Source organism: Pteropus medius, unplaced genomic scaffold, assembly GCF_902729225.1.
Source record: "Pteropus medius unplaced genomic scaffold, Ma_sr-lr_union100, whole genome shotgun sequence".
NCBI lineage: Eukaryota > Metazoa > Chordata > Mammalia > Chiroptera > Pteropodidae > Pteropus > Pteropus medius.
This window is the reverse complement of record NW_024347791.1, coordinates 30633541-30660968: the sequence shown is the minus strand read 5'-3', so window position 1 is coordinate 30660968 and position 27428 is coordinate 30633541. Positions and strand designations below refer to the sequence as shown.

The 27428-nt window shown below is 30.6% G+C and overlaps 1 protein-coding gene across 1 annotated transcript in view; it reads right to left on the bottom strand.

The window, feature by feature from the left end:
• The window catches only part of GBE1 (1,4-alpha-glucan branching enzyme 1), a 239461-nt gene that overhangs the window by 116039 nt on the left and 95994 nt on the right, over nt 1–27428 (bottom strand). The window contains exons 4-6 of the mRNA XM_039878273.1: nt 4360–4485; nt 3421–3556; nt 1122–1212 (exon numbers count right to left, since the gene is read on the bottom strand). Coding sequence (XP_039734207.1) covers nt 1122–1212; nt 3421–3556; nt 4360–4485 — 353 coding nt within the window. The remainder of the gene's footprint in view (nt 1–1121; nt 1213–3420; nt 3557–4359; nt 4486–27428) is intronic.

The following is a 27428-nucleotide window of genomic DNA, read 5'->3' as shown; positions in this document are numbered from 1 at the left end:
ATCAAATCTTCATTAGTCAGAAGGAGCAAAGGAAATAAGGGAGAAACAACAAGAGAGGTGAAGAAAACAATAGGAAAGTATACTATTCTGAAAGCCAAGAAAAAAAAAAGTTCCAGGTAGGTGGGAATAACCAATTGTGCCAAACACTGTTGACAATACAAATAAGAACTGATCTTTGGATTTGACAAGTGGAGGCCATCAGTATCCTTGACAAGAGTAATTACAGTAAAAGTGAAGAGGCTACTTGTAATGAGTTCAAGAAAGAAGAGAAATGAAGGAACTAGAGACAGTAAGTAAAGATAATTTAATCAAATAGAACTATAAAGAGAAACAGGTAAATAAATCAGTGGGGTTTTTTTAAATTTTGTCTAGAATTCTACCTATTTTCACTTCATTCTTCCCCACAGTTAACTTTTAATCATATTTTAGATCTCAGCTCTAACGTCAGTTCATATCTAATCTAATCTGAGCAGACCTGTGATTCTATGCTATTATAATACCGTCATATTCTTCTTAGCTTTCATTAGAGCTAGAAATCATAATATGTACAATTATTGGATTAATGTCTATATGCAGCACAGTGTAAGCTCCATGAAGCAGAAACAATGTTGGATTTGTTCAACTTGTGGTCATTCAGGTTAGCACCTATTCAACTGAATAGGACCCCTGGGTGTCTTTCTGCCTAGAGAGGCACATTCCTTGGATTTCAGCCTGGGGAGGACCGTCCTTCTGTGGACAGTCTATGTCCTACCAATAAACATTTCAGTCACCTTCCCACACGAGTCAATCTCTTTCCATAAAAGGATGTAATAAGATCTAGCAATAATGGCTTCCATAAGATGTGATTTTCTGACTAAATCTTGGGCCTCCAAGTACATGACAATTTAAGCAGATAATTGTGTATTCTTCATTAGAAATCATTTCACGAAAAACAATGTTAAATCAAGGCCAATCTCTAAGGCTATATGAGAAAAGTCTATGATCTTAGTAAAAAATGCTCAGCTTCTGTTAGCTCTGCTAACACTAAAATAGGTTACAAAACATCATATAAAATGTAAAAATTAATTTTTTTTCAATTTTTTGCTCAAATAAGAATGGCTATAATGAGTTTTCCATTTTACCTTGAAGCTGCAAAGAAGCTTGTGACTTGGTAACCAAAACTGGCATAGTAAGCATGCTCCATAATTGCCATCAACTGAATGCAGTTGTATCCTATATAAGCAAAGGTCAAATAGAGATTAAAAGCAACATTAAAAAAAGAAGCAATAAAAATATACAAACACAGAATTCTTGTTCTAAAGACATTAAATTTTGCATATAATCATTTACATGTAAATGACTTGATCGATTTGAAAAGTTCTACTATTTTAATATCTTTTGCTTGTCTGACCTTCTAACATAAAATTGGACAGTTAGTTCTTGAGAGTTACACTCTAACTAGCTATTTCAAATGTTTTCATTTTAACAAGTAATAAATTATATGCAAATATACTCTTAATTTGAATTTAGAATATTAAGGATGGCAATCTACATATGCTAAACTTCAGTTGCACTTGTAATATTCATACCAAAGATTATGAATTCTAAATAAAAGTAACCGATAGCATGCCTTATACTTTTAATTTTACCCTTTTCTTTATAGTTGTTATTTCTTTATAGTTGTTATATCTTATGTAGCATAAGATATAGCAAGCAGCAAATCTATTTTTCCCCAAGGTAGCTTTTATAGAATCAGCATTAATCCTTCTACTGTCCACTCTTTCTTGAACCTATAAAATTGCTTATATGCCCACGTATACACACAACCTTCCTTTCTCTATCTGAAGACATTTTGCTTTAACACTAAATTAAATGACTCAAAAAGGTAGGCACTGCCTTTCTAAAACTCCATATAAAAGCATTTACTAATGTGTTTTTAATGTAAGAAATAATCAGAGAAGAAACTTTCATTCTTTAAAAAAAAAATTAAAAATAGAGTTTTTCTTTTACCAAGTACAATTTGGTAAAATTTTCAAATATGATTTGATTGCTTTGAAAGTTATATTTCTGTAACATACATAGCAAATATTCTTATTCTGTTCTCAAAGTCCATTTTATGTCAATATAGCTTCTCACACACACATTTCAGTATATAATTAATATTGGAACAACTACAAATTCACATTCAGAATTAGTGATTCTTACATTTAAAAAATAACAAACTCCAGGGTTCATAATCTGCTGAAAAGTTATAATTGTTGGCCTTTCTAATGTAAAAACAAAATCTAATTAACTATCTGGCTTGACATAAATATGTATATAAACTACTGCCCAGATAACATAAATCACATATATTTCATAACAAAATATAGTTTGTAGTTGACTTCTTGATTATATAATATCATCCTTATGTTCAAGCACCAATTTATAGTTTTTATTAATCCTATGGCATTCTATTCTATGTTCAGAATACTGGCCTATGCAATTCAAACACAAAGATGAATGAGAACCCTTCCATGAGAACCAGGTCAAAAACCATTTGTTACATTATAAAATGACAGAACATCTCAAATACAACAGTTTTAATATAATACCAATTAAATATAATTAATGTTAAATTCTCCATACATTTATTTAATAGTGGTTTCTAGAGTCATTATAAATAATTAAGATCCATATATAACTGAAAACTTTAATCATGAGTTACAAAACTTTCTCATAGCCCAAATTTGGACTACCTAGCAAAAGCTGAATGACTACATGTACTGTATCTCCCTGCCTAGTCATTGGGGCATGTCTTAATATGCTGAAATGATTTAAAAAAAAAAAAAAAAAAAAAAGCATTACTTATAAAAAGAAAAATAATAGATTTAAAGCATACTGAATCAATAATTCAGCAGTACACTATTTACTCTCCTGGTTGTTCCCATGAAGACAGGATCTATGTCATTACAGTTCTATATACAAAAGTGTCACACACAGAAGATGCACCATAAATATTTGTCAAAATGTGTCATCCACATAAGAGCTATATATACAATGACTCTGATATAATAGGAGTTCCAGTTACCTTACAAACATAAGTTTTTTCCCCCAACAGACTAAAATGAATAGGCTTTAATCAATGACCACTTAAATTGATAAAAGTTCTCTCTTGCATAAAAGTAATTATGCTTACATATTTATCTACAACTTTGCAAGCCATCAGTTCACATTACTTAAAATTGAAATTGGAATAATATCTTGAATTCTTTTGCTTGTCCCATTTTTTTTTCTATGCTATCACTATTACAGGGCAAATTGAGGAGCCTAAAATAAAATGCATTTCTATTACATATTTAATCTCTTAACACAAAAAAGAGACACTTGTAATTAGCTTTTCTAATAAGAGAACAGATTCATTAAAATTTTATCTGAATAAATATCACAGTTATTACTTACCAAGGTCTTTGATTCTCGGTAGTACATTACATGTAAAATGTTTATAGGAAGCTACTTTTCCTTCATAGGAAGAGATTCCCACATGAGACTCATAAATTCTCAGACTTCTTGGCTTATTTGGTCTGGAATGTTTAAACTACAGAATATAAAATTAAATATCGAATTAGAACAGAACTGCAGGTATGACACTAGCTGATGAAGCATGTTAAATGAAATGGTGAATCAACTGAGTCAAATACTCTGGAATTTTTTACATATAAAAGGCATTGGCTACATCCATTAAATTTTCTTTAAAAAAAAACCATTTTTTGAATCATCTTAATGAACCCGTTTTAAAGAGAAATCATGTAATGGCTTATGCCTTATCACTGAGTAAAGATACATTTTGAGAAAATATAACAGTTGTAAAATGCATACATAATTACTAAATGCCAAACACTTATCAACAAGCTCCAATAACTTAAAGGACAGAAAAGTGAGTTCGAAGATACCTATAACTCTTGTCAATAGGAGCCTTAAAGATTACTCTAATTAATACATTCATGAAATGTCTTCACTATTCCTTGTTCCTAAGGACTTTGTCCCTGCTTCAAACTCATGATAGTGAGAAACATTTCATCACTTAAGTCTTTGATGAATCAGAAATTGTGGTTAATTTTTGTTTTTTAAATCAGTACTCCTTGTAGGTCACTATGTAGAGATTGAGTTTTCTTCTCCCTACCCCAACCTCAGAAACACAAGATTAAAAAAAAACTCACTTTTATATTTTACAGATGATGAATTCTGATATATGTATAGCAAACGGGTACAGCATTTTGTAAAAGATTAAACCAGCAATAAAGAGAAAAGTTGAACATTACTAAAAAAGTTATAAAAGTTAAAATTAATTTTCCTAGAAATATTGGAACAAGCATTTATTTAAAGATTTGTTGTTCTCACTTTATATGGGTGTTCTGGATCCCAGTGTATCCAATCATAATTCACATTATCACCTTCAGGAGCCACATACTTCGCCCATGGTGAAATACGATACAAGATCTCTCCATTTTTACTCCTAATAACTACCTAAAAAGAGAATAAGATGTTATTGCTTTAAAATACTTCAAAACTAAGGTAATACATAATAGTTTATGAGCACTGCTACATATCAGAAAAAGAAGAATGATCTTAAAAATCTAAACTACCATCCAGATGTGTGACCTTAAAGATGTTTAAATTCCATGGCTCTTGCTTTCTTCATTTGCTACAGTATAGGGTCCTTATAGTCTCTTCCAATTTGAATATTTTATGATTCTCTGGCAATTTCTATCATTGCAAATCAACCAATAGAGTGGTTAATTAAAGTTCACATACAATAGGTAACAAAAAAAACATGAATATTATTTGGGGACTACTGTCAATAAATCAGTCATCAGGAGGAAATAATCCTACTCTATTTAAAAAAGTGACAAGTGAGTTATATCTCCATCTGTTTCTTTTCATTTTCATAGCAATTAATGATAACATCTTCAAGAAGCTAAAGGAAAAAAATAAATTTTGATTAATATTTTTACTTTGCACACACACATACACACACACACACTAACAACCTTGCAAACATTTTCTACCTCTTCTCAACTTCTTCAATACCCTATTCCAAGTATGCTTTACCATATAAAATCAAACATTTTCCCTTTTTGCCATCTGCTCCTGTATTTGTCAATAGCATCATTGTTTTTTTATCAATAATAAAAAACAACAATAAAATGCAAATAAAAGTTTTGCTGAATCCACCATTTTAAACTTGGTGAACAGAAGAGTTTGTTTATCGGTATGATTAAATAAAAAAGTGAGCTACAGGAATGAAACATCCAAGTGATTAAAACTATAGCTTTTTTTAAAGTTTTTTTTTTTTGTAATTAAACCTTCTAAAAGTGGGTAGAGAATGACGAAAAATGTTCATATTAGGAGCCATACCATATTCTCAACATTGAGAGAGAACATATTCTTCAGTCTCCTTTAGCACAGAAAAGCTTAAGTATGCATAATTCTTGGTAATTAAATATTATAATGTTTTATAGTTTAGAAAACTTTCTTAGTCATATCTCACTTGATTCCAGAGAATCTTTATGACACAAATATCAAGTGAGATTAAGTGAGTTGCCCAAAAGCCCAAAGTCACCAAGAGGCTGCGTCGAAAGCTGAACACAGAGCTTCTGATACTCACTTCCGTATTCTTTTTTTTTTTCTTTTGAGAACAGAAATATATTTTATTTAAACCATAAAGTGGTACTGAATTGATTTAGAAGTATGAATATTGCAATAATGAAGAAATGTAGGTACAAGACCAAGAAAAATTGACTAAGCGAGGCCAATGCAATAAAAAGAAAAGGGGTATAGAATCTACTTAACTATATTAATACAATTGGGTAAAGCATTACAAAATATTCCTTTTATGATTTAAAGCAATATTTGTATATTTTGAAATGATTTGGTACCTTATTCATTACTGTATGTTATCTTTTTAAAATTTCATTTATTTATTTAACATTTTATTTATTCTTCCCCTCCCCCCACCCCCTTCTCTCTCCCTTCTGGTAACCACTAGTCCATTGTCCATGTCCATGAGTCTCTCTGTTTGTTTGTTTTGTTCATTTGTTGCTTTTAGGTTTATATCTCACATATAAAAGATATAATGTGATTTTAAACCTTTTCTGTCTGGCTTATTTCACTTAGTATGATTATTTCAAGGTCCATCTAAGTTGTTGCAAATGGCAGTATTTCATCCCTTCATAAAAGACCCCGAATTACCAAAGCCATCTTGAGAAAAAAGAATGAGGCTGGAGGCATCACTCTACCCAACTTCAAATTGTACTACAAAGTGACAGTAATCAAAACAGCATGGTAGGGGCAGAAAAACAGACACACGGACCAGTGGAACAAAATCAAGAGTCCAGAAGTAAACCCATATTCATATGGGCAAATAATTTTTGACAAAAAAGCCAAAAACATACAGTGGAGAAAGGAAAGTTTCTTCAGTAAATGGTGCTGGGAACACTGGAAAGCCACCTGCAAAAGAATGAAACTAGACTGTTGTCTATCACCACACACCAAAATTAACTCAAAACGAATTAAAGACCTAAATATAAGACCTGAAACAATAAAATACATAGAAGAAAATGTAGGAACTAAACTCAAGAAACTTGGACTTAAAGAGCATTTTATGAATTTGACCACAAAGGCAAGGGAAGTAAAAGCTAAAATAAATGAATGGGACTACATCAAACTAAAAAGCTTCTGCTCAGCAAAAGAAACCATCAACAAGGTAAAGAGACAATGATCTAAATGGCAAAATATATTTGCAATCAATGCCTCTGATAAGGGCCTAATATCCAAAATATACGAAGAACTCATATAATTCAATAACAATTAAAAAAAAAAACAAATGATCCAATCAAAAAATGGGCAGAGGACCCAAACAGACACTTCTCCCTAGAGGATATATAAATAGTCAACAAATATATGAAAAGATGCTCAACATCGCTATTAGGGAAATGCAAATCAAAACCATAATGAGATACCATCTCATACCTGTTAGAATGGCTATAATCAGCAGGACAAGTAATAACAGATGTTGGAGAGGATGTGGAGAAATAGGAACTCTCATACACTGCTGGTAGGACTGCAAATTGGTATAGCTACTATGAAAAACAGTATGGAGTTCCTCAAAAAACTAAGAATTGACCTACCATATGATCCAGCAATCCCTCTACTGGGTATTTACCCCAAAGACTTGAAAACTCATATCCAAAAAGATATTTGCACACCGATGTTCATAGCGGCATTATTCACATTGGCCAGGACATGGAAGCAACCAAAGTTTCCTATGATAGATTGGCTAAAGAAACTATGGTACATATATACAATGGAATATCACTTCCTTATTCTTAACAGACTTCTACAGCACTTCCTGCAAATATTGAAAAAGAATAAATCATGATTTATGATGGAATGGGCGGGTGCATGGTAAAAAGGAATGTCTAACTTACATGAACTCAATTCTTCTTCCTTCATTATGCCTAGTATTTTTTGAAGCCAATCATACCCAAGTGTTGCTATTATTCAAGTAATTATCACAAAAACATGAACAAACAAATTCATCTCACTTTTGGAGTATTTTATCCCAAAAGATATGTCCCTAAGCCACATGAATTTCTAGTATAATATACAGCAGTGAATGACTGAGTAATGTTTAGTTAAAAATGTATACCATTGAATTATATTGAAGGTTAAAAAAAATTATTCAAGTGATATAAAAAGAATGTACTGCACCTTCCTAATGTAAATGCACACAAACTAATAAAGTATTTTAAAAGAGAGAAAAAATAGTGAGCTGTTGGCCACAGATCGAGAGAATAGTAGGTTTTATTTCCCGTTTTATTTTTCTATATTTTTATCACTTCATTTCACTGGAAGAGCTTCTGTAATTTAAAAAAAAAAAAAAAGTATTTTATTAAAGATTGCAAATATATTGATTATATAATTGTACATACAATCCTGAAGCTGTGCTACTCAAGTTACATACATGACTATCTTAAATATATTAATACAATGCTAAAAACAGAACTTTAAAAATGCATCAAATCGCTTTATAGAAATATACTCATGAAAATGAATCAGGATGAATTTTTTTATAGGGCAAATAGATACTTTGTAAACCTGTAACATTTGGGATCATAGCAAAAATGGTATTAGGCTCCTTTTTAATGAGTCAAATTATCTCTTTGACTTATGGGAGGTTAACATCAAAATACATTATTAAATTGAATAAAGAAGTGAATAAAAGAAACCTCTACCCAGCAAAAGCAAAACTGACTGAGTGAATTATATGAAGTCAAATTTTATTTTTAAAAATGTCATTTAGAATTAAAATATACACTAAAAGAAGCCATTTGGTAAAACAGTGAAGACCTAAAAAAACGGTATGTTTGTATGCATGTGTGTGTGTGTGTGTGTTTGTGTGTGTGTGTGTGTGTGTGTGTGTGTATTCATTTTGGGAAATATATTTTGAAATGCTTCTTGGCAAAGAATATTGTTCCTATGGACTGGAAAATTACTAAGATAAGGTTCTCCTCAGGTAGCCAACAATTTTATATAAAAACAGTAGATGTGTTCAGCTGGTTAGAAGTGTTAGCGTACTCTGGAAAATGTTATTGAATGTAACTCTGGGTTTCATGAGTGAATGTGTAGAAAGCCAATAGAAAAGACATATATATTGAATAATTTAATTTAATTTGCCTAGATTATACTACCCCAATCACAACTACATGCTATGAGGAAAACCTTTTCTTTAAAAAAAAAATTGCTTCAAGAGGGGTAAAAAATATATATAATAAAGATAACTATTTAATGAGGTATAGGTCAAAGTAAATAACCAAGCAAAGTCATTTCTAATTTATAAATCAGTGTTATCCCTTCTTTTAAATTATCTCTAATTTACATAATATCTAATATAATTGATAGTATATATAAGCTATATATACAAATATAAGTATACAAATATGTACTATAATTAATAATATATGTAAATATATAATATCTAAAATAATGGGTACAGCCATACCAATGTTGTAATGCAAATATCAGCATTCTGTCTGTATGTAAAAACATGACTGAAATGTAGCTATATCTGTACCTATATATCTACATAAAAATATTTATAAAGAGAAAAAATATATACACATACATACAGGACATATTAAAATTTATTCTTAAGTAATTTTTACAAGTGTGTGGAACAAAAAGAGGAAGTGTTCATAATTAAGTCAGAAAATTGTGATATTCCAGAGGAGAATATGATGATTCTACCAATGACTAGAATCCTGAAGAAATAAATGTGTTTTTTATATTTACAAATAACATAGTATAAATATTATTTTTAAATGCATAGATATAATCAAAACTTTTAAAGCGCTTAACATAAATTTTAAAAAGCTCTTAAATTTCATTTTAATTCAACTAAAATTTTACCACTAAACTTTGTTAAAAAAAGTACTTATGACAACTTTTTTCAGTTTTGTTTTTTATTCCTGCTTGAACCAATTTTAAGATTCAGTAAGGTTATGTAAGAAAAATATCTCTGCCATTTACGGAGGCTGAAAAACAGTCCCTCAGAAAACGTCTGCATCCTACTCTCTAGAATCTGTGAATGATAGTTTAAATATCAAAAAATAGGTCTCTGCAGATGTGATTAGAGTAAGAATCTTAAAATAGAGAGATTATCCAGATTATTCAGGGGGGCAATCACATATATCCTTATAAGAGAACAGCAGAAGGATACTCTAAAGATAGAAAGGAAAAGCAATTTGACAAAGGAGGCAAAGGCTGGAGTGATACAGACACTAGCCAAGGAATGTCAGCAGCCATCAGAAACTGGAAGTGGTAAAGAACAGATTTTCTCCCAGAACTTCCAAAGAAAGTATATCCCTACCAACACCTCAGTTTTAGCCCAGTGATATCGATTTATAACTTCTGGTCTCCAAAACTATGAAAGAAAAAATTTCTTTTCTTTAAAGCCGCAAAATTTCTACAGCATCCATCGGAAACTAATAAAGCCATAAAGGCAAAACTAGAGGTAATCACTTTTCTAAGAATAAAATGGAATATACGTAAACTTAGTTAAACTTCATCGGTGCCAGAAAGAGTTAAAAGATAGTTATCTTAATGAGTTGTCTCAATAACACATTTTATCTATTAACTTCCTTCCCCCCAAAAGTAGACAAACATATACCAGTACATTTCAATGACCTTCATTAAACAAGGTAAGTCTCCTTGACAATTCCCAGGAAAGCAAACTATTTCAGAATAAATGTTGCTGAGCTTCAGAATTGTTAGAAAAGCCTTCAAAAAAGTGTATCTGTAATACGCAGCTTTTATTGCTAGCCTACACCCATGTCATTGTTTTCAGAGATCAAACAGTCATACTCTACATGATGCACATAAAAGCTCTAAATTTCCCATAAGGAAAAGCTAAGAAGTTTTTTTTCTACCAAATACCTGACATATTTATTTCATTATACAGAGATGAGACCATTTAAATAAATAAATAATTAGCTGGGGAAAAAGTAATAGCAAGGCTTATTGGAGAAATTTTATTCTGAATTTTCAAATGAGGAATATCAGAAACATCTGATATTACAAGTTATTTCATCATGAACTTTTTGTTAATTTTTAAATTAAGGAGGGAAGAAAAACCAAGACATCAATAAGGTATCAAGGCAGTTTTATAATAATAATGCCGTGTAATGAAAATGACCACTTTGTGCATAAACTTTGATAAAACTATATATAACTGATCAATAAAAATATATAAATTAGGGTCATATGTGAGCTATAATTGATATTACCATTGTTTACATACTGAACCTATTACAAATATCAAACAAACATAAATCTATTTTTTTAATTTAAAATTTTCTGTTTTTAATCTCCACACTAAAGTTCATATATTTTCGAGATCCCCATCTTGAAATCATACTTTACTTCATAATTTTCAATTAATCAAACAACCTAACAGAAACCACATGCATATAAAATCATCATTGAAAATTATCATGTCCTTTGATACAATCTATAATGTTCAGAGACTGAGGTGGGTGGAAAAGGGATTAAATGATTAGATCAAGCCCCTTGAGCTCTTCTGTTACATAGTGCTGGCCACTATATATAAAAAAAAGGCGATATCCTTGCTAGTTGTCTAACTAAAGAAAAGATAGAAATCAGTTGAACTTTGAAAGCAATAATCTATTAATAAATTTTCATTGGCTTCCATTATTTTAGCTGTGTGTGGGATTTCTTATTTTAAAACATGCTATCACAATTCAGTTTTGTAAATAAGAACCAAGAAATTTTTCCAAGGTAGAATCTAATAACAACAGCTTGAGTAAGAATAGTTAAAGGTTTCTCTAACAGAAATGAAGCCGCTAATAAAATTTTTTTTTCTTTGAAAGATTAAGCATTTTTTGTTACAAAAAATAAATCTGTAATGTGTCAAAAATGAGTATCAGATAAAATTATACTAATCTTTGGCATAAAGGACACCAATGTATAGAAAAAAAGACTATTTTTGAGGTATAATACAGCTACTTTGCTCCTGATTTAACATCTACTGTAGAATTACAGAGATATAAACATTCGTTTCTGTAATATTTACACATGGGAGAGAAGAAATTGCAGAATATTGTCAAAAAGAAATAAATGAAGATCAGTAGTTGCTTCTTCTTAAAGCAGGTCCTTATTTAGAATGGTATAAAGAGGCAGATACTCCTATAATGATAAAAAGGAATTTTACTCCCAAAGATTTCCACCTTAGTTCCCCAATCTTCTAGTCTAGTTAAGAAGTATTATAACTATTATATTTTTCTTCTGTTTCTATCTTTTGACTGAGGCAAAGTTTTAAAGAAATTAAAAAAAAAAACAAAAAAACAAAAAACTAAGTGGAACTGATAAAGTGTTTGCTTCATTTCAAGTACATTACCTGAACAAAAATCTTATAAAGTGAGGTCACTACAAAAAGACAAAATCCAAAGAGATTATGTGAGGTTTAGTAAGCAGGCACTGAAAATGATATCCCTAAACAAGTGAGAATAACTGCTCTAAAGCGAAAAGAATAGGAACAATGCTGAAATGTTGTAATTGGGTAAAGATTGATTAGGTGTCTTAGACAAGAAAACAAATGAATTACACATGATAAAAAATATATATAGGATTTAAACTTCCAAGATATTGAAAGATCAATACAGTAATAAAGAAAAAAGCTATGAAAAGGGGAAAAAATCAGTGAGTTTTCATTACTGAAAAAGTGTGCTTCAAAGAGACTCATCCATGTGCAGTGAAGGCTAGAATTCTATTAAGTAAACAGAGTTATAATCTGGTATAATGTCAATAACAAAATCTAAAAAGTATTTTCAGAAGTGCTAGGATGGGGGCAGTATTATTGTAAAATGAGTTAAAGCTCTCTTTAAAATATTTCATTAAGTATAATTATAAGTCTTATGGTGATAAATTGAATCATTTGAAGAAAACAATATAATTCTTAAGCAATCACTCTAAGTGCTATTGCAATGAAGTGAATTATAAAGCGTGGGGGCGGGGCATAATAATTCAGCCCTTTGAAGAATTCTGAGAAATTCCAGAGACTAGATATAGAATATATAAATCTAAAAATCATAAGATCTTTTGAGGAAATATACAATTATATATTTAATACACATTGAGACTGATAGCTCCTAGAGCATAATTAATGATTATTAAAGAAAACAGTTAATGGTAAAAAATAATCATTACTAATATTTAAATCTTTATAAATTAAGGTCTCTCAATATTCTGCAACACTATCACTCTTTTCTCTATTTTTTTCCACTAAAGCATGTCTTTTTGCCAGATATATAGGTGGTTTAGAAAAATAAAACTACAAATAGGTGTGTATAAATATTGATAGGGAAATAAGTTCAACCATCAAGAAATGAGAAAGTGATGAAACAGACAGTATAATGGGAAACAGATGATGACTATATGTGAGATTAATTCAAGATATGCATTTGAATAACTTCTTGTCAACTGATTTCTCTAGCATATTTGTAGGTCATAAAAGATGGTCAATAATTAAGGTGATTCTTTTGATAATGGACTCAGGTAGCAATGACAGGAAAAAGTAGTGGTAGAAGTCTTCACAATAGAGCTATTTACTTTAAGTCTTCCTAGTTCAGGAGATTTTGAACTATTTAACATGGATATTTCCATCTTATGTAGATAGCACAGGCACAGGACATTCAATAGGCTTTAACCTCCAAGTTTGACAAGCCCTCTAGAGAAACAAGGAAACTGTGACAATACGGTTGATAAAGCACAAATAAGAGAATTTCCAGCCTGACTGCAGCTCAGAGAATATCCATGTGGTGGAATGGCTGTTTTCAAAAAAGGAAAAAAAAAAAAAAATTGTCCATGAGATTTGGGGAATCCCAAATTGAGGATACACTGAGTCTTTGGGGAAAATTTATGGCTATTGGCATATTAAAACAGGTAAAAGTGAATGGACAAAAGAATAAGGGGGAGAAAAATTTAAATTGAAGAGGGTTAAACAGTAATGTTGGCATTTAACGTACACTTAACTGTACTATTCAATAACTCAGGTTAAATGTAAATATTTAAACCATAAAAAGATTATATAGTAATACTTTACTATGAGAAAAAGGTTATGTTCTGTAGATGTACCTTTATTCATTACTATTTGAAGGCACACTTGGTCAAAGTGCAAATATTTCTAATACGTATAACCAAAAATAATACCTATCTAAACAGTCATAAAATATAACTTTCTTCCTTTTACTAAAACAGCATTAAAATATCAAATACTAAGTAAAAGCTCTCTTTTAAAAACTTGATGCCTACATACTTTAGAAGAAAAAGGATAAAATACTGCTAAAGAAAAATAAAAGTTTTCAATTCTCCAGACTTTACAATCATATTTAAAATCTATGTCCATAGTGAAGGACAAGAAAATCAAAAATTATAAAATAAGTACGAGATATTTCATAGCACATGGATATAAGAAAAAGAAAGTCTGCTAATACATTTAAAATACTTCCAGAATCAATGTTCAAAAATAAAAGGGAGCAATTGAAGAACAGATTTATGGACAGTCTCAGTTTCTAGATACCTGTGGTTCACTTCTATAAATGCTAAAACAGAAAGAGAAAAGTAATATTTTTTATAGCTACCTTTCTATAATATATTATACAGTCTCTGTTACCTTAACAGACAGAATTAAACACTTGAAATTGATTTGTATATGCTGAACTGTGACATGTTTGGAAAATGAATATTTTCCTCCTGAACTCAGTAAAGAGAATATTGGTCTTTTATACGTGTCTCTGGCAGCAGTTTTCAACCCTGGAAGTACAGTAAGAACTGGATGAGGAACATTTTAAAATAAAAATGCCCAAGCCTTATTTCTATCTACTACTACAACCCAGCCCAGTTCTTTAGGAGATAAAAGCTAGACCTGAGAAAGCAAAAGATAAAGTAACTATAGATAAAGTAACCAGTGTTCCAATAATAAAAGGACAGATTTTATTTTAAAAAAAATGTATATATACATATATCTATATCTATCTCTCTCTCTCTATATATATATATATGTAGATCTATATATATATATGTATGTATATCATGGAGGAAAGAAAACTAACACTAGAGCTATACAGAACATATTTTTCTAAGCCTTTATAATAATAAACACCACTGCAAATATTAAAAAAAAAGTATTTTGCAATGAAATTTGTCTCAATCTCTACTTTGAATTTTTAATTATTTCTTATTCGGTAATAATTTATAATGATTTTATTTTCTTCATAATCTAATCCCCCTACCAATTTATTATTCTCAATCACTTTTTAAACTTAATCTCACTTCAATCACTAAAGGCATCCATGCCCACTCAAAATTTATTCATTTGCAATCCTGAGTATACCCAGTAATGTTCTCACAAAATTTACCTATCACAAGTTTTCTACTCTACTTAAGAATGCCTTCATAAAAGGATATGTTAAATTTATTCAAGTTTCTGATTTTATCCTATAGTCTTAATCCATCATTTAAAATATTTCACAATTTCTACACTGTGTATCACATAAATAATTTTGCAAAATAATATTTATCATTGTTACATTAATTGTCATCACTGAAACTGAATGATTTTCTTTTCAGGATTGTGTTCTTAGGAATTCTATTTATAATTTTAATTAAAAATTGTAGCCAATACTGGCTCTTCAGTCAGTCAAACCATTTTCTGGCATTCCTTCCTATACAGAGACAATGCAAAGCTCAAAGTCACATTCTTCACTCTCCTTTGTAGCTAGGTTTCTGTACCTAGTAGATGTACCCATGCAAGATAAAGAAGGAAGAAACTACTATATGAGATAAATCATAGGGAATCAATTTTGTTTGCCTAAGAATAATGAATGATGTTTAACCTAATAAAATGCTATCATCTCCATAGGCATGAAAACTGTAAACCTCAGATAATTAGCATATCACAATCAATTAACTAACATAACTCATAACTTCCTTCCTTTTGTACCTCCCTATACACAATTACATATACAATCAGAATCACCTTTTTTTCATGAGAAATAATCACAAAAAAATATTCTACATGGGGAAAAATCTTTTCTCTCTGAATTTGGTTTCAAAATTAAAAGTTTAAAATTTAAATTTTATATGCAGAGTTGATATGATTATCATTCAAAAAGAAACAGATGTTGGCTATACACAGGAATCCTCAAGGGACAGAGAGAGGGTTGGGAGGTGGGAATAATATGAACCTAAACAAGGATATGTAGCAATATTTATCATGAAAAATAAGAGAAAGATGTTTTGACCTTAAATAGGACATGATTTTAAAAGAACACACCAAATTGGGACTATAAGATACCGGAATATTGAGATACTGCAGAATCAAAGTAAGTTTGAAAAAAGAAGTAGAATAAAAAGCCTCAGATAAGGAAAAGTTAGAAGTAGAACCCAGAAACTGGAGGACCAAAGAACTAGAAGAGAATAAATACACCAGATTTCAAGAATGGATGGGCAAAAATAATAAGAACGTCTAAAAAGTGTCAAAAATAAATAAATAAAAAGTACCAGCACTATGAAGACAAATAATACAGATATGCCCAAACCTGGGACTAAAATGACCAAAAATCTTCTTCAGATGTTAGAATTACTTTTGATATTATTATTAATGTAAAAATAAGTTCATGTCTCAGGAACAAATGGCAAAGGTCACTACTTAGCTGAGAAACAATTGTTTCTGAGACAGCTTATAGTTGTTGCTCCACGGAAGGCCCGTGCATACAGGACAGCTTACAGTTGCTTCAAAAAAGTCATCAATCATATACTTATGACTAGTACCTGCCATAAAATTACCTATTTGCCAGAAATAATGTTTCAAGATTTACAGGTGAGTGAAGCGTTACTTCCATGTCTGATTAACAGATTCATTTGAAAGAACGATGAAAATATTCACATGAACAGTGATTTGCAAAAATCACCCACTACAATTACCAGTGCAAGACATTATGGATTATTGTCATTATTATTATCACTTCAGACCTCTCAAAAATGACTGTTTGGAAATTTGACTTCTTGACTAAATGACATAGAATTAATTGGCCATCATAAACTAACAATATTAAGCCTAATAGTAGAGTAAATCCAGTTTAATATAAATATGCAAATGTTAATGACAGTTCTCACAAAAGCAACAAAAAGTATTACCTGTATTTTCTTCGATTTCTAATATTTCATTTTATTCTAATTCGTATATGAAATAAGGCCTATTCTGAGAGTTTTCTTTCCTTAAATTCAAAAGCAGTTCACAACTATGTTTCACAATGGTAATCCATATACATATACATTCACATGTATCATTGTTGTAAAAGAGTGATTTAGATTCTGTAGGCTGAAGTAGTGTTTTCAACTTCTTAGGAAAGCTAATTAAATAATTAAGCTCTGAAAGTAATTTATGAAAATTAAACAAATGAAAACTATCAAATTGATGTTAGATGTGACTATAAAGTTAAAAAATCAACTGCCTCTTGCAAGCATTTTTTTTTATATTACATTTAGGTAGTCTTCTTGCATCACAAAAATCTAAATTAGGTTAAGTTACAAAAGAGTATACAGTAAAATATAAGCAATAAAGTCAACATTGTTGAACAATTTACAGATAAATTCAGAGCACTTTTACAGCCCAGATGCAGGCAGCAAGGATGGTAGAAAATGTTTTTTAAGCAATGGTAGTGAAGGTGGGGCCCTGATTTTAATACCTCAAGAAAGTATAAAATTATTATAAAATTACTTTAGCTATTAAAAGAAACAGATTTATGTGACATACATTAAGTATATTAATGAGCTTTTATTTCTTTTTATAATAGTCATGCCAAGGTAGGATGCTTAGCCAGAGTAAATATTAGTTTCTATTTGTAAGCATCATTCCGTTAATATGAGTATAGAGTTGCCTCAAGTAAAATCTCAAGTAGAATACCAATTTACTTTTTGAGATTTACAATGATAAACTGAATGGGGGTAAAAAGGAAACTGAAAACCAATAAGCATAGAATAATCACATTTTTAAGACAATAAAAAACATATAAATACAGAGGCATGGAGATAAGGAGAAAGACAGTTTATAAACACCTAGAAACAGATCAAGAAGAAGACTCTCAAAAACTAAAACAGTGAATGGTAGGAAGGAGGGCCAGGATGTCGACAATTATGAAAAAAGCTACTTTGCTGTTTCCTTTTTGTATTTCTTAACTATTTTAAGTTCTGCTTTTTAACAGACATTATGAATCATGTTCAATAATTACAAAAATGTAAAACAAACTCTAATAAAAATAAAAGCATTTCAAATTTCAAAATAAAGTTTTTCTGGGTTGAAACACATATCAAATGGCCTATATAGTTCTCAACCCTCAACAAATATGTATGTGCATATGTATAGAGTTTAACTTTTTTATTCATGCTATAAAATTCCAAAGGGAAATCATTTCAAAAAAAAATATTTTTACATCTGTATACTCAGAAAATTATGTAAACTGAAAAATCTGTAAATAATTTAATTTCAATCAAAATGCCATGCCGTGGTTTTCCAAAAGAGGGAGATATAACTCCACTGCCACAAATGTATCAATTTGATACAGAGATGATATATTCAAACACAATTTACTGAGTTGCTGAAATAAAATAATTTTAAGAAAAAACTTTATATTGTTTTTATTTTAGCCTTATGATTTTAATTGCCTAAAGAGCACAGTTAAATCTATGAAAAATATCATGATCCATAATAATAAAATGGACCAACTCTTATAAGAAGTTCTCTCAACTGTAGAATAAAAATGTGACAGAAGTCCTGCAGTGTTTAGATTTACAAAAATAAACAGATTCAGAGACCACAGATATTATGGTAACTAAAATTTTGTGGGTTTTTATTATTTGAAAATAAGAGTTAGAATTGTTCAGAAGAACTAGAGGCAGAATGCTATCCATTTCCTGCAGTGATTATTAAAAATATAAATAATAATTGCTATATACCTGGGGGCTTCCTACTGAAAACAACATTCATGAAACTTACTTTAAAAATGAAATCAAACTTTAAAAATGTACTGCATTGTAAAAAAAAGAATATAAACTACTTTCTAAATTAAGAAAAAAAATTAATCAATGAATTAAAAAGCTCAAGGCAAAGAAATACTTGAGCTGTATTACAACCAAATCAGACACCGATGATGAAAGACAGGATACCAGCATCAGATCTCAGATATTAATTCAACTTGATAAAAGCAATGATATCACTCTCTGGAAAAGTATATATACTCTAAAAACAATGTGAAACTGTCCTTCGTTAAGTACACATACATATATTTAAATATAAAATAAAAATAAGCAAGAACAGTTGAAAACAGGGTACCTATTCAAGATGCTATCTATCACATTTATTTTATCTACTTTCCATGTAATTACAGTTAAAAATAGGTGGCTGTTTGTTTCTCTTAATCAGCATGTGGCCAAATCACCAAGTTTCCACACATTTAAAATAAGGTTTGAAGAAGCTGATTACTACAGTTCTCCTAATTTCAACATTATTGTAAAAAATAGAGAAGGTAAATATCTCAGTTTGATTATTTAATCAACCACTTATGACATGGGACAAAATACTTAATCTAGCCAACATCCACTTTCTTCAAATAAAACTGAGAAGAATTATAGTATCTCATAAGACTTTTAAGCAAGAGTTAAACGAGAACAAGCTATTAAACAAATAAAATGCATAAAATAGTACATTTAAAATACTGAATACTGAAAATAATATTTTTAAATTCAAATAAAATGCTCTAACAATTTAAACTCATAAAAAGGGACTAGTATCCATGGAAATTATTTATAGTTGTGAAACATAATGCAAATAAAAACATCTTTGCTGATATCTTCTTATTTATACCTCAAGCAAGTACAATAATTTATTCTGCAATGAGCTTGAGTTGATATTTTGTAGGCTCAGACCTTAATAATATGAAGAGATGCATGATCCTGGGAAAGTTATAACTTCCTTGAAATTCAATTTTCACAACTAAAACAAGTATATTGGACAAAGATGATCCTGAAAGTTCCTTCTTGTTTGCAAACTCTAAGATGTTCATTAAGAAGAAAAAACAATGTGTGTATGTGTATGTACATATATTCATACGTAAAGATGGAATGAGAGAACAAGATAAAAGAATAATAAAAACAGCATATGTAAGTTCTGAGGCTATGTGAAACAGATGTTTAATCATGATACTATTTCAATAGGAAGGGACTTTTAAGCCACTTTAAGAAGGAAATGGATTTGGAAAATTGAAATACAGAAAATGGGCCATTCTAGGAAGTGAGTGGAATAAAGTAGACATTTGGAGGTGGAAAAAAACAAATTCAATGAGAATAACAAAACTTGATTCAAGAGGACTACAGGAACCTTCAAATAAGAAATTGGCAAGTTGAACAGAAGAAAGTTAAAAACAACAATTAATCAATTACAGAAGAAAATGAAAATGCCACACTGAAGACTTTAGGATTAAGAGCAGCTAAAAAAGTGACAGGCCCAAAAGCAACCAACAGTACAAGATAAAAAATAATAATGACATATCACTGGATAATTTTCATCTTTTAAAAATATCTTCAAAAGTCATTGGTTGGGACATATAAAATATATTCAGCAAATAAACTGAGGAACCAAGATATAAAATCAAACGGCTAATTACTAATGATCAAACTATAACCCAAGGTGCCTTACTCAATATTATTTCTACAAGGCCAGTAACCCCAAATTTGCCACCTGCCAAAATCATTAGAAGCTGTTTAAAAATACAGAGACTTCTTCCTCTGTGATAGTAATACAAAGCTATCTTTTCCATTTAATTTTATTTTATTAGTTTTAAGTATACAGTACATAGGTTAGACATTTATACAGTTTATAAAATGATCTCTCTAATTGCTCTTTTTCTCCTCTGGCTCTCCACCTAGCCATTATGTTAATGCTAACTGCATTCCCTATGCTGTGCTCCCCATCCCTGTGACCATCTATCAACTACTAATCTGTACTTCTTTTACCCTTACTGCTTTCTGTGGTAGAAAAGGGAAGCCATTGGAGTCATTCAGACAAAAGGTAATAAAGGATCAAATGAAAAGACAAGGCTACAAATTAAAAGAAAAGTATGCAAGAAACTCTGCAGAGGTAGAATCAGCTAAATTTATTGACTGAATGTGACAGGAATAGAAAGACAAAAGGTAAAAAGAACTATAAGCTTACAATTTGAGGAGAACAGAGGATGGTATACCTTTTGAGAGTAATAAGTTGGAAGGTTATGCTGGCTTAAAAGTTTTAAAAAGCTTGTTTCCTCTTATTAAATGTCAATTGTACACTTGATTCTCATCAGATTTACCTCACTTAGAAAGTTTTGATTCAGATGTATAACTGCATGATAAATGTATTTTTTGCAATATGTATAGAGATTTTTTTTTTCTGTTAAAGTTAAGCAATTTAATTGTACATAGATGTATATACACCAATGTATTTTGTGTTTATGTATAGGTTTACCTTCCCTCTCCCTTCCCCAAAAAAACGTAAGAACACATACACTATTGAAACCCAGAGCTAAAAAGTTAAATTATATTAATTTCATTATTTACTCTTGTAGAAAAATATGTTAAACAGATTAGACCATAAAAACAAAATTGTCTAAAATGTCTAAACTATAAAAGTCCTTATTTTCAAATATTTGTTACTTTTGAAGTTTGGTCTAATTTAAATTATGATCTTCCAAGTAAGTCTACTAGAAGCTTCCCTTCATAAACAAGTAAAGATCATTTATAAAAATATAAAGCACTTAATCTAAGTAAAGCAAATATTTGTGTGATAGTGTATAATTTACATGTATGAATTACCTTTTAATAAAGATGAAACATATTAAAGGTATGGATCTGATGGCAAAGGCATCTCTCTTTCAGAATACATTCTCGCTAACCATAATCCTAAGAAATTCATCTATATATTACTTATAAATTATGATAAATTAAAATATCCTTTATATTTTTAGGCAAATTTCAGTGTAGTGAGCAATTACATAAAATGTAAATAACTGGACTAAGTAGTAAGTCAGTATATGTTGACAGGCTTCAGGAGTTATAAGCAGAAAGGCCAGATTTGTTCTTATGACTTGTTAGAGGTCACTGAAAAGACTATAGTCTTCACTGAAATATGAAAGGCTCACATGGTTACTGAGTAGGCAAAAACATGTGTAGAATATAAGAACAGTATCAAGTTCATTCCTGTGCTCACAGTATAATACATTTTCTATAATGTGCCTTTTCACATTGACTAGATCTCATTGATTATTCACATCCAGTCCTTGTATTTGATTAGTCTCAAAACAACTAGCTTTTCTCATTTCCAATAGTTCCTTTCTTTATTAAGGATTCTCTATCCATTTTCACTGTGGTAGTTTCACTTTGGTCTCATAGTCAGTCTCCTTGATCTCTCCCATAACATTTCATTAAGATTTCTTTGAAAGTTATACAGAGATTTTATACATAGTTCAAAGATTCTTCAAATGTAAACATTAAATTAAAAAAAATAAATTTTCAAAAGCACATAAAATTCTTTACATGAATAATTGCTAGGCGAAGCATACCTATAAACACTTTTGTCAATTTTCAGTCTGGTGGGACTGATCCCATGAACACACAAGCTGAATCTGAAGAAACTGAGCATTTTGTAGAGTGAGATAATGCTGATTTACAATTATCAGATACTGCCTTATTATACAATTTATAAAATACTCGGCCTGTACTCACAAAGTCTTCAAAGATGTGATCTTTGAAGGCATAATATACATGGGCTCTGAGCATATGCATGGGGGGATAAAAGGTGAGATTATGATGCATTTACTAAGTACCAGGCATTGTTGTAAATACTTTACACTTCCAATAATACATGGGGTATTATTATCATTCCCACTTTAGCAGAAGCAACTGAGGTAAGTGAGTAATTTGACAAAGGTCATACCATAAGCAGGTGCTAGAAATGGCAAGTGAATACAGGCAGTCTCACTGGAGTCCACATTTGTATACATTGTGCTATTACCACGCTACTTAAGAAAACATGAAGACACATGTCCTCTGAAATATAGGTAGTATTAGTGCTGACATAGTCAAAGCAAAGTACATAGGAAAAATGTCACATGGTATCAAGTGTATATTAGATATTCAGTGAGATATAGCACTGCATTAAATAAGGTTACTGGGCAGTAAACTCAGAGTTGATTTATTCTATTGGAGGAAAAACTTTCCAATTTGTTTATTCTCTCTTTTGAGAGAAGAAAAACAGTCATTATATTTCTTATTTATTATGGCTATGAAATATCAAAACATTAACATCTGCTTGAATATTATTTTTTTGAAAAGTTTTTGAAACTTATTTTTTTTTTTTGAAGTGCAAACTACAGACTAACCAAAAGGCTCAGATATGTAATTTGTTCAAAGTCACACAGTTTATATGTTGTATGGCATCATAATGGCAGATAATAAATTAACGTATTCCAAAGCCTTTTTTTACCTAATTTGGTACACGACATAATTTGTCATGACACTCAGCTAACAAGATGGTAGATAGACTCCAATTTAGTAAACAACAAATTTAGGATATCCAAACTTCTCTGATGCTTTGCCTTTAAAAAAACTGCTGTAACAGGACCTCTAGCACGGGCTTAATATAAAGTGACTACATGAATTCATATATCCTAACCTTGTATTGAAGGAGAGGGGATAAGGAAGGTCTCCATGACATTAAGGAGCTCTGTAACTGTCACTGTATAAATTTCACTGATTAGGATTATCTGATGTGGGAAAATAAAACAACATATTTTGGGTAGTGAGAAAAGATAACAATACCTCAAAAACAAACCAAAAAAAGGCATTCCACAGATAATCTCCAGGTATGAGTTTATCTCTCTGTTCAAAAAAATATGATACAAAATCTTTCTCAATTATCCTTTTATTGCACCTGGACCACATCAAAATAAAACCACCATTTACAGAAGAAATAAAGAAAAAGAAAGAGAGAAAGAGGGAAAGAGAGGTAAAGGAGGGAGGATGGGGGGCGTGAGAGGGAGAAAGGAAGAAAGAAAAATAAATAAGCTTTAAGGATCTGAGGACATGATTCTGTTTTTTAAAGCATCATTATCTAATGGTATGTACTGAAGAATGGGCTTTTGAACAGTTCTCAAAGTGTGTTCCCTGCACCAGAAGCACTGGCATCATCCGGGGAATTTGTAAAAATGCAAATTCTCAGGCCCACCTACACCTATTAAATCAGAAACCCTGGGGTGTGTCTTTATCAAGCCTGCCAGGAGATTGTGACACACACCAGAGTTTGAGAACCAATGTCTTAAGTTAGCATTATAGGTTTTTATGGGTATGCATGTGGATGGTATAGATGTAGGAGATGGAGATAGTTTATGAGTAAAAAATGTCTACAGGGTGATCACCACAGTGGACAGCTGAAGGCCATACATCTTAGCAGAAGTGAGTTGGGAGGGCAAGATCACTGGAGCATAAAGGAGATAAAGGGACTGAGAAGCCAGCGTGGTAAAAGGTGTCCTGTAAGGATACTGAAATCACCAAAATTGTTTTTGTTTGAAATATTCTCTAAAGAATACAACCGAAACACTTTAAAAGGTGCTTTTGTTCTCCCACATTTTATAATTTTATCCTAATATATTTTTAGAAGAGATAAATTTTGATAATAAAATTCTTACTTTAATAAGATTCAGTTTACTAGTGGTTGCCTTAAAAATGTTTAACCAATTTACCAGTTTTAAAAGTCCTCCTAAAGCCCTTCTAATACTATGTAAAATATTTTTTAAATTATTTCTATTAATTATTATTATAACTTTACAGATAAAATCCTGGCTCATGCCCTTTCCTTCTTATCTGATGTTCCCACAGAATTTTTCAAAAAAAATAAATAAATAAAATAAACTAAAAATTAAATATGTTTATTAAAAAATGCACCACCAATGCAAAAATTAAGTGATTAGAGACACTACTTATTTAGCTTATTGAGAAAGAAAGAAAATCACTCTTTTGAACCCTAATTTAAATTTTAGGTATCTAAAATGTACTCAATCTATGAATTCTCTGTTACAGTGAGGTTGGTTTACATGCTCAATTTTGCTATTCAAGAAAACCAGATTAGAGCGCCTGGTTGCTGTCAGTTGCAGATTCTGTTCAGTGTGCTTTTAAATTCCACATTGCTATATTTACATGCAGTGTTTTCATTCAAATTCTTATTTTATGCAGAAATTGTTGTTAAAGTAAAAATAGAATTAAAACTGAAACTGGCATTTCACGATAATTTGTACATTCTTCAAAAAGTAGCAAAATTTTAAGCCTCACATAATAAGATCTAATGAATTCCAGATTGCTATAGAATTTTACTTTAATTTTATTTGTTTAATGTTGTACTTAACAATGATCTAAAGTATGCTGTTATGATTGCATATTATTACTAGCTATATCATTGAGTGCATATTATTAGTATCAGACATATACTTCAGATTTTTGTTTTTATTAAGAATACTATACTTTTTCTAAGTTTTAATGAATTAATACATAAGCGTTTTAAAACAATGTGTTTCTATAGCATAGCAACAAATAAAATAAAGATATGTTATTTACAGTTGATCTGAGAAATATAAAAAATAAAAATTTCTGATTCTTCTATTTCCTTCCTTAAAAAGTTTCTTTTAAATGGCTATGACAGTAAATGTTAGTTGTATTTCAAAATCAATAGTCCATTTTTTTCCTTAAATAAGACAGAACTGTTGAATTTTAGCTGGACAAATGGCCCCAAGCTAAAACATTTCTGAACATTCCTTGCAGGTAGGATGGTGAATGCAACTAAGATCTGGCCATAAAAATGTGTTAGAAATTGTGTGTTCGCAACTTTAAAAGGGAATGCCTTGACCTCATTTTCCTTTCTCCTATTTCTGCAGGATACATAGAAAGATGATGAGCATTGTTTATCATGTGGATAACACACTTTGAGATAGAAGACCAAGAGAATGTAAAGAAACTAGTCTGGGCATACATATAAAGCAGATACAGCCTTTCCACAGAGCATGTACTGACCTGAACTTTTACTTCACGGAGAAACACACCATCTTCCCTTTTAAAACATTGTTATTTTGGTCTTTGCCAAAGCAACATAACCCATACCTTATCTACTATGATGACTAAGAAAGATATCTATCCTACTGAAACAACCTTAATAAGAAGTAATAAACTTGTAAAGTCAGCCAAGCTTGGTCCTGGGCCAGCAAAACACATTAAATTCCAAATATAAGAAATAGCATGGTGGAGTCCCAGCATTCACTTTACCTGGTTCGCCTTTTACCTCGTTTTGTTTTCTTAACCACATTCATTACTGACTTCTCCACTCAATCTTGCTCTAGCCACACCAGCTTAATAAACAATGTCTTCTAGCCTCTATCTCAGCTTTTCTTTCTGGATACTTTAGTCTTTTATTTCTTTGACTCTCTAATGCCACTGATATCCTTCCAGGTACCATGTATGGTCTCACCTAGCTACTAACACTTCTTTTCTTGCCCCTCCCTTCAGTAGCCACCAACCTGACAGAACTGGCCACTGAGATAGGACATGAAAATATTTTCACACTAGGCATAAGGACTAGTCCAGATTTAAAAAGTAAATCCATCTTGATTTGTACTGTTCTAACTTACATAGCTATAACACTATGTCTGTGTGTGTGTGTGTGTGTGTGTGTATGTATGCATGTATACACACATACATGGTGAGTCTCAATATCACAAGATCAAAATATGTCAAAGTGTGTGCACCATCCCCTTTGAGGATTCTCATGATAAGCTGTCCTCACATTGATGTCATGATGCATGATGTCATCTACTAGTAGTTATGATTCCATCAAATACCTAACTGGAAATATGTTTTTTATATATATGAATATATACATAATACATATACACATATGTGTGTATGTGTGTTTGTGTATACTTATGTATAGATATAAATATATATACTTATTGCATATGTTCTATTGAATAGTCCTAACGATTAAAAGATATTAGATTGTTTTCTTTTCCCCAAGTTTATTACTACCATTGCCACCTGCTCATAGGAAAACATGTATTCTAAAAACGTTATTAGGATTTGCAAAGGTTTATCATTTTAGTGAAGGGTTATGTTTGGTAATGGTTTTAAATATAGTTTTTAATTACACATGAATTATAATTAAACTAATAAATTATAGCAACATAGCGTAATTGTTAAGAACACAACCTCTACAGCCAGACATCCTGGATTTGAATCTCAGCTCTACCAACTAGCAAACAAATTATATAATCGCTCTGTGCCTCAGTTTCCTCATCTGAAAAATGGGGATAATAATAATCGAACCGTCCTGTTATGAGGACTAAATTAGTTAATATTCAAATAGTGTTTAAAATAGTACCTGGCACATAGTAAGTGCTATAAAAGAAAAATGGATACATTTTACAAGAAACAAATCTGATATTTATAGCCTAGTTTAGGCTATAAATTCTGTAAAGTCAACCATTGCACATCTTAAATTTTGAAATACTTGTTTTCTTTTAAAATGCAGTTTGAAAAATAAAGAGAAAAAAACAGGAGAAATAAAAAGATACAGGTCTGTGAGATTTTTTTTTTCCTTGTACTTATCTCTGAAGGTGACCTCTTTGGGAAAACGTATGTTATTTGTTCTCTGAGCTGTGTATGATTAGTTTCTTCATCATACACAGACAAATTAGGAAGGCTGCTGTGGTGCCCAGAAATCATCCGTTAAACAAAGTCAAAATTAATGATAATATTGAGTT